The following is an 8,353-nucleotide window of genomic DNA, read 5'->3' on the forward strand; positions in this document are numbered from 1 at the left end:
TTAATATTCCTCATTCAAGAGTCCCATTTTCGTTGTATTATATGGATGATGAAGGGGCCCCAGGATTTGGCATCTATTTCTAAATTTTGAATGCCTCGCAGACATTCTTTGGTAGTGTCATGGAGCTGTTTTATTATCTCTCCATTTTCCGCCGTGCTGCATGGTAGATCAAGTAGTTTGTCAATGAGGTTGAATCCTCCTGTTCTGGTATCTTTTTTTGCAAGATTTCCCATGCTGCTTCATAATTGTCATCTGTTATTGGTAAATGTTGAACTACTTTGGCAGCTTCTCCACGAAGATGGGTCTTAAGTAATTGTATTTTTTCCACGTTTGTGATTGTTTCGTTTTCATGAACTAATCGCAAGAACATATCATGAAATGAAGTCCATTGCTCATATCCTCCATTGAACATGGGTAAAGATATGGATGGTAATTGTATCCTTTGCCTACTGATGGCTGGTATAGGCTATTCCATCAGCGTGGTAGGTGTGTTTAACCTGATCCTTTTTATTTTTTCCATGGCTGTGTTATATTTTTTACGACTTTCTTGGAACCAGTTTTCGGTGAAGTATTGATCAGTGTGTAGTGCTTCATTGATCATTATTTCTTCATTCAGCTCTTCGATAGCTTCCCATTTGCCCTTGAGGTCTTCCTGCATTTGTGTACAGACGAGTGCCGTAATATCTCCCATCGTTTCATTATTTATTTCAAATCTCTATATTGTAATTTGTGTCTATGCATTGTTGTTTTTATACTTAGGGTTGTTTTTATACTTCGTATTTTACTTTTATTTGATCTTTATAATTTGTTGTAAAATACGGGATTGTTGTATTTGTAAGCTAAGCATTTTGCTGTGATTTCTGATGATTGTTTGCCATATGTCATCAAGCTTTTCTAATCGATCAGTAACGTTTTTGGCGGTTTTTCTTAATGCGCTATTTTTTTTGAAGTTTGATGCTGCTTGAACAATGCTTTTTCCTAATTCTTCTTGAGCAAGGGCAAGTTTGTTCGTCTCCTCAATCGCTGTCGTCATATTGCAGCCGATTTCCAGTACTTAATACCACCGAAATTTGGGCTGTTATCGTTTTGATGAGAGCATTTATTGCTTGCCACTAGTTGTAATGCGTTCAATTTAAGCAGAAATCAGTGACTATACTCGCTAGCGTTAACTGGCTTGAATATGTTAACTTGATTCCGATATATTTTATCGCCAGCGTTAATTAGGCTGAAAAGATACTGTGCTTAGTGGTGTATGGTTTTATAGGACCAACTCAATGTTTACTTCCGCCAGCGTTAACGGGCATAGAAATAACCATAGAAATTGTATTAATCTTTCTCGCCAGCATTAACTGGACAACTAGAAAGATATGTAATCCTCAGTTAACTAATGATCATACAATTTTCTCCCGCTCGATATCAGTACCCTAATCTTCGCCAAATAATTCTTTGTACCTGGCCTCTAGTCTTCTTATGAATGCTGCTGATTCTTCGGTTTTTGTGACCTCCCGTTTTGTTTTCGGTGCCACTAACTGCGGGTTCGCCGTACGTGGACTATCTGTCACGGGGGCCTTCCCGTTGAAATTGGTTGGTCTCCGTGAATTCAAATGACTGTTCAATTGTCGGTGTCACTGGTAGACCGGATTTGTGTAGTTGGACGTTTATGGAGTCTGAACAGATGCAAATCAATTGCTTCCGCTTTTCCTCACGCTTCTTCTGTCTTTGATTCTTGTTCAGTTTTCCATTGCTATCTTCTCGAATGTATTTCTTGATGTTACCCTACTCAGTTCAGGCAAACAATACACCCTGGTTAGCTGGACTTTTTGCTCGAAGGACCAATGTTAATACTGGTGTCTTGCACCTTGATTGATTTGTTGCTAGTACGTCACTGGCAGCATGGTGACGAGTACTGCGGGTTGTCTTATTGTTGATGGCGTGGTTTTGCAGGATGTTAAATGAGACACAACGTGATCGTTAATGCTAATTTTATTAATTTCACCTAGCGTATTTATAGTAAATACAATAGTCGATTCATCACTTTTAATTTACAATGGGTGAATTGGTTTTAGTAATAAATGTAGGTCAGGCGTAATAATGCAATAATGCTGACTGGAAGGTTCATTGATATTAATTTTGGTATTTTATATACTATGCGAAACAGTATGTACAATATAAGAATTTAATAAAATTAAAACTAATGGCGGTTAGACATGCATAAATAGTTCATAAACTCTGATATTACTTATATTTAAAGCATATTCTATTAATAAATATTTATCATGTAAATTTTTTTAGACGATGTCAATAAATGGGTAAAAAAACATGATTTAGTTTAATTTAATTAGCAAGGGGAGTCTATCCCCTATAGAATACTTATTTAATAACACAACTTTAAAGAATGTGACTAGGTAAAGGATCTTGGTGTCTATTTGGACCCTAAGCTTCCTTAAGATTTTAGTAATATTTCTGGATTTAAATCTTTGTATGTATCTCTGGTCGAATCTACTCTGTATTTTGCTGATTAATATCGTATCCTATCAGAGAAATATCAATAGACTTAGAAATGTTCAGCGGAAGTTTGTCAAATTTATGAGATTTATCTTTTAAAATCAGGTATATTTCTTTCTACTGATGACATGTCATATCTGAAAAAAAAATTAAGTAACTTGACTACCAATATAGATATTTTTTTTAAATTGCAGATGAGTTTGATGCGTAAATAGTTCATTAACTATAATATTACTTATATTTAAAGCGACCTCTATTATTAACAAATATTTACCACGTAAATATTTTTTGAAAAAAAGTCAATAAATGGGAAAAAAAACTTCATTTAGTTTGTTAATAAGGTAGTTATGTAGGGTGTTTACTAAACATGCGGCAAAAATTTAAGGGATTATTCCTTGGACTATTGATATATTGTACTTTTATTATTTTTGGGGCGAAAAAGAATTTCGACAATAACAATTATTTATTACCAAAAATTACATGTAATATCTCTTAATCTACAAGAACTGTTCAAAATTACTCCTCCCGCTCGGATGCAGGAATCCAATCTTCTCCTCATCGACTCCCGAGCTCTTTTAAAAACACCAGGATTATTTCTGATTGCATTACATCCAGCAATTATCCGATTTCTTGAACCTTCTACATATTCTGGAGTATCCAGGGGGTTTAAGTTCGGGAATCGAGCATGTGAGTGCATACGTAAGGTCCACCTTGACCAATCCAGCGATCTCCGTATTTCTGGTAAAAACTGTTAATGGTACAATTAACAGTTTTTAGTTAATTGTATATTGTTTAGTTAAAGTTAGCGTTTGTCTCAAAAAGTTGCGGTGTATCTTGCCGGTAAATCTTCCTGGCAGAGATACCGGTCTAATTAGGAAGTCTGCTCAAACATGGTTATGGCGAAAATTCCTTATTGCATAGGAACTGACTTCGTCGGTAAAAAAAATAAGTGTCAATAGTTGAGGGTGAATAGTGAATACGTGAAAGAAAATCTGCGGGAAGAAGTACCTGAATGCATTGTATGTGGTATGAGTACAACAAATATTCTCTAAGAATCTTCCAAATTGTCCCGTTACTTACATTTCAAATATTTGCAATTTTTCGAATAGAGGTATCTGAATCTTCTTTTACCATGGCAGCACTTTCTCTTCTAGTTCTTACTATTATTGGTTTTCCTGATCCTCCACTTCGCTTCAATGCTTCTGTTTCACGTCGTTGATGTATGCTTTGGAAAGTTTTTCTATTAGGCACATTACGATTAGGAATTCGTTGACGGCATAACTGACTAGCTTTTAATGAATTGTCATCAGCAAGTCCATAAATGTATTGCATGCCAGCCATCTCGGCGTTGGTATATAGCCATTCATGATGATGACTTCACTAACAAAACTTCTGAAAGTTTTTCGGCTACGTTAATCGGATGTCATGTTTTTAAAAGATACGGAACAGAATTGTTAGTTAGAGTTAGTAATTTATTACTTGGTAGGTTCAGTGTAGTATGCTATACTTTTATTTCGGCTATGTTAATAATTTTAAAAATACCAAAATTGGGTGGTTGACATTTTTTCGCCCCGTATCTTCGAAACAAATCGTCCTATCAAAAATCATAAAAGGACAAAATATACTTAGAATAGTCCAGCCAATAATCTAGTAAGTTTTTACCGCATGTTCAATGAATACCCTGTATAACATCTATAACAATAATTATAAAATGTTAAAAATGTTCCAGAAAAGGACATATTGCACCTTTTTTTAAATTAGATTATCTCAAATTTCAACAAAATTGCTTAATTACTAATTAGTGTAATAAACTTTAGAAATGTTTGTTTTTAGTCCTTCACCATCATCCTCAAATCACATGTATTATGGTATCATTTATTTAAAATATTAATATATTATGAAAATATAACTTAAGTAAATATACAAATAATACATTTCATCCATTAACCATCAACCTCAAGTATCAAACAGCAACATACTGAATACCTCGATAAAGAACCTTGAAATCTGGGTAAATACACGTCTTATATTTGTGTATTTTAGTTTTACTATTATTTTACAAAAACAGAATTGATAGGAAAAAATACTACTACTATAATACTATAATAGCCCCTAGATGTATTCGAACTCTTTAAAAATTATAGACAACCGTTTTTATTTGTTTCAAAATATTTCCGTAAGAGTAATATCAGCTAATATAAAGCAAGCTCCATTAGGTTTAGTGTTTATATGTACAAGCAATCTTTTAATTTACCGTTACATCGTTGCAGTTTTCAAGATCCCTGCACTGGCCCTTATACTAATATTCGACACAGATATTAATTATTAACTACATACTTAAATAATGTATGCCTTTTATAAAATATTGTATTTTTTACTTGCAGAATTGGACAACCAATTAAACTAGAAGGCAATCGGATTGTTGACATAGGCTATTTTCTCCGCCTGGTTAAATAATAATGAATTCTCTGGTTAAGAATTAATTTGAATGAATTTTGGTACTAACAAGTGAAAAAACTGATCGCATTATTAGCACAAAGGGCACGATTAAATAGTCTTCTAAATCTCCAGATTATCCTCCTTTTTTTTAAGTGCAAAGTGAACCGGATGCAACACAACTCGAGATATATCTGATGTCCCATCACAGAGTAATAAAAAATACTTTATTTTATTTATTTTATGCTCTATGCGTCTGATTTCTGCCAGTCCTTTCTCACCACTCTTCTTTCTTTACGGTCAGTTTGGATGGAACTATAGTTAGAAGTGGGAAAAGGGCATTCGTTTTTTCTAACTTTTTAATAAGACTTTATATTGTAGGTTATTTTCATTTCGGCATACAAGACTTCTTCTTGTGGACCAATAAAAATTTATGTTATTTGATTATAATTTTAGGATTTTTTTGCTAATTTTTATTTTTAAGCAGTATTTATCTAGGTATTTTATTGATTTATACGTAAATAAATCAGCTGAACAAATAAAATATATTTTTCCAAGCTGTACTGTATTGTAGCAGCTGTTCAGCTGTCCTGTTCAATGTATTTTAACTTCAATAAAAAATATTATTAATTCGGATCAAGAATAAGCTTTTCCTAAAGCGCAATAAAAATAGCGATATTTACCTGTAAAAAGTCGCAGTTGATTGTAATAACATTACGTTTCTTCCCATAATTGTTGAGTTATTGATTAACTAATTATTTGCATACAAATGAAAAATAAGTATTATTTTGAATAAAATTTATGAAAACCATGATAATACTTTACTATACGTATACACTCTCATACACTTCATGTGTGAGAATGATTAAGATTTGAGCTTTAAGTAGTGTTTTTATTTCCAGTGTTAATGTAACCTTCGTGATGAAAGATGGAACCAAAATCCCTATAAAGGGTAAAGTAGGTGACAATCTATTATACTTGGCGCATAGATATGAAATTCCTATGGAGGGAGCATGTGAAGCATCTTTAGGTAAATTGAAATCCACTTCAAGAGCTTAGGACCAATTTGTTGTTTTAGGTTAATCCAAACCAGTTTATTATTTTTCAAGTGAGCCTTTTTAATAATTTTCGTCAATTAATTTTAGCTTGCACTACATGCCATGTATATGTGCATAATGGTTTTTATGAAAAACTATCAGAGCCAACGGAACAAGAAGATGATCTTTTAGATATGGCCCCATTTTTAAAAGAAAACTCGCGCTTAGGATGTCAAATAATTTTAACAAAAGATATGGAAGGTCTAGAAGTAGAATTACCTCAAGCTACTAGAAATTTCTATGTGGATGGACACACACCAAAGCCTCATTAGGTGATATTCTTTTTATTATCGATTTGTCATGTGTAATTGATTGTTCTTATTGAACTTTTTTTGTAATGTATAAAGTCTTATACAGATATTCAATGAATGTATAAAGAAATAATACTCTTTAAGCTAAATATGGCAGTATACGTACATAATATTGTTTATGTTAAAACCAGAGAAATACAATATTGTTTTAAAAATTTTAATTTTTTGCCTTTAATGAGATATTAGTATCGAAACCAACCTACATTTAACGAGTATTATATTAATCAACTTGGTTTTGTTACAATTTAATAATCAAGTTTTATATGTAAACATGGTCAAAAATATTAAAATTTCTACACAAAAGAATATTCCCTGAATAATATAGGTTAAAAGGGGACGGGCTTACGAAAAAATAAAATGTTTTATTGAAATGCTAGGAAACTCATATATAAGGGGTGATTGATGGTTGATGGTACCTTAGACGTTTACGGAGAACGGAAAATGGATTTTTTTTGAAAATTTGGTATACAAACAAACAACTTTTCAAGTAACCTTAACTTAACTCTAATACCTTAATTGACGACTACAAAAGTAAATACTAAAAAAACCTTTTGATTTAATTATTTTTCATTTATCATATTACAGTTCTTGAGTATATAATAAAAAGAAAGAAGAAGAGTATTGCTAGAACGAGATTATTGAAGAAGATGCTATTTATACACTCTTTCAAATGTCGATACACCTTGCCCGTAACTTGTTAATTACATATTGTTTTAAATCAACTGGAGACATAGCAAGTACAACTGTAAAAAAATCATTTAATGATCTTTCGAACAGGGAAGTAAAATGCACTGGAATTGTTAGCTTCCCTTAAACCTTATGTTTATATTATGGATATCAGTTCGAATCCTGGTTAATGTATTCATATTTGCGAATACCTTATATTAAGCGAATACAAGAATTTTTTAATTTCTATATTTGACTCGATACAGCTGCAGCTTTATCTGTTACATATGTAGGAGTAATGTGACCAAACTTATGTTCGAAATTTTAGGTCAGTTGAATTTCTCTTCTAAATGCTGCTTTATGATTTTGCTAATCTTGCAACTTCTAAGGCTTTATTTTTGCTCAAGAAGGACTTAACTAACTCTGAATTCCCAGTTATCAAATTTGTTCGCATTGAATGGTTTAAGGTGGAGGTATGGCTCGACATTTTCAGTTTTCTTAACTTCTTTATCCGCGCTTGTATTTACTAACCTCACATTTTTTCTGTGTCACAAATCCTGTTAAATACACACATTAGCGTACTTAGCTAGCGCCAAGAAAGACACTACATACTAAGAAATTTAACTATCAAATGAACTTACCTGTGAAATTCGATCGTAATTATTTGAAGCGTCCAATCCGAAGATATCACTTTACCAGGTAGTACGTCGTACGTTGCTATATCGCGCACAAAGTTTAAAGAATATTTTTCCCCTCATCCGTCCTCTATCATCCATCCAACATTCTATTCATTCTGTTCAAAGTATTTTTGTCAATTACAATCGTTTGGGTGAGTATATTATTATAATAATAATATGTTGATTAATTTTGGGTTAGGGTGGGAGTGATATCTTCGGATTGGACGCTTCATATAATTACGATCGAATTTCACAGGTAAGTTCATTCGATCGTTAAATTATATTTCAGCGTCCAATCCTCTATATCACTTTACCAGGTAGATGTTTAATTTTGTTGAAGTAGTGACGATTGTAATTGAGTAATAAGTTATACACAAATAATTTTTTATATTAACATTAACTTAATACAAAACTAAAAAAGATTTTCTCCATAGTGTTTAACAAACTCGAGAAAATAACGTTATTATGCTTAGAAAGTAAAAATACATATTGATATACCTGATGTTGATAAATCAGGTTAAAAATGAAATTATAAAGTGCATTAAAAATGAAAAGAACACAAATTTATAATTCTAATAAAAGGATTTGTTCAGCGAAAGTAGTATTTTTAACTATTTTTCTCTGATAAAATCTTGTAAATGTCGTTTCTCTAGTCCAACCA

The 8,353-nt window shown here is 32.1% G+C and overlaps 1 protein-coding gene across 1 annotated transcript in view; it reads left to right on the top strand.

Annotated features, from left to right (window-relative positions):
- LOC126743024 (adrenodoxin-like protein 1, mitochondrial) overlaps positions 1-6,510 on the top strand; it is a 33,434-nt gene extending 26,924 nt beyond the window's left edge. The window contains exons 3-4 of the mRNA XM_050449947.1: positions 5,844-5,971; positions 6,087-6,510. Coding sequence (XP_050305904.1) covers positions 5,844-5,971; positions 6,087-6,310 — 352 coding nt within the window. The 3' untranslated portion in view covers positions 6,311-6,510. The remainder of the gene's footprint in view (positions 1-5,843; positions 5,972-6,086) is intronic.
- The last annotated feature ends 1,843 nt before the right edge of the window (positions 6,511-8,353 follow it).

This window comes from Anthonomus grandis, chromosome 12 (assembly GCF_022605725.1).
Source record: "Anthonomus grandis grandis chromosome 12, icAntGran1.3, whole genome shotgun sequence".
NCBI lineage: Eukaryota > Metazoa > Arthropoda > Insecta > Coleoptera > Curculionidae > Anthonomus > Anthonomus grandis.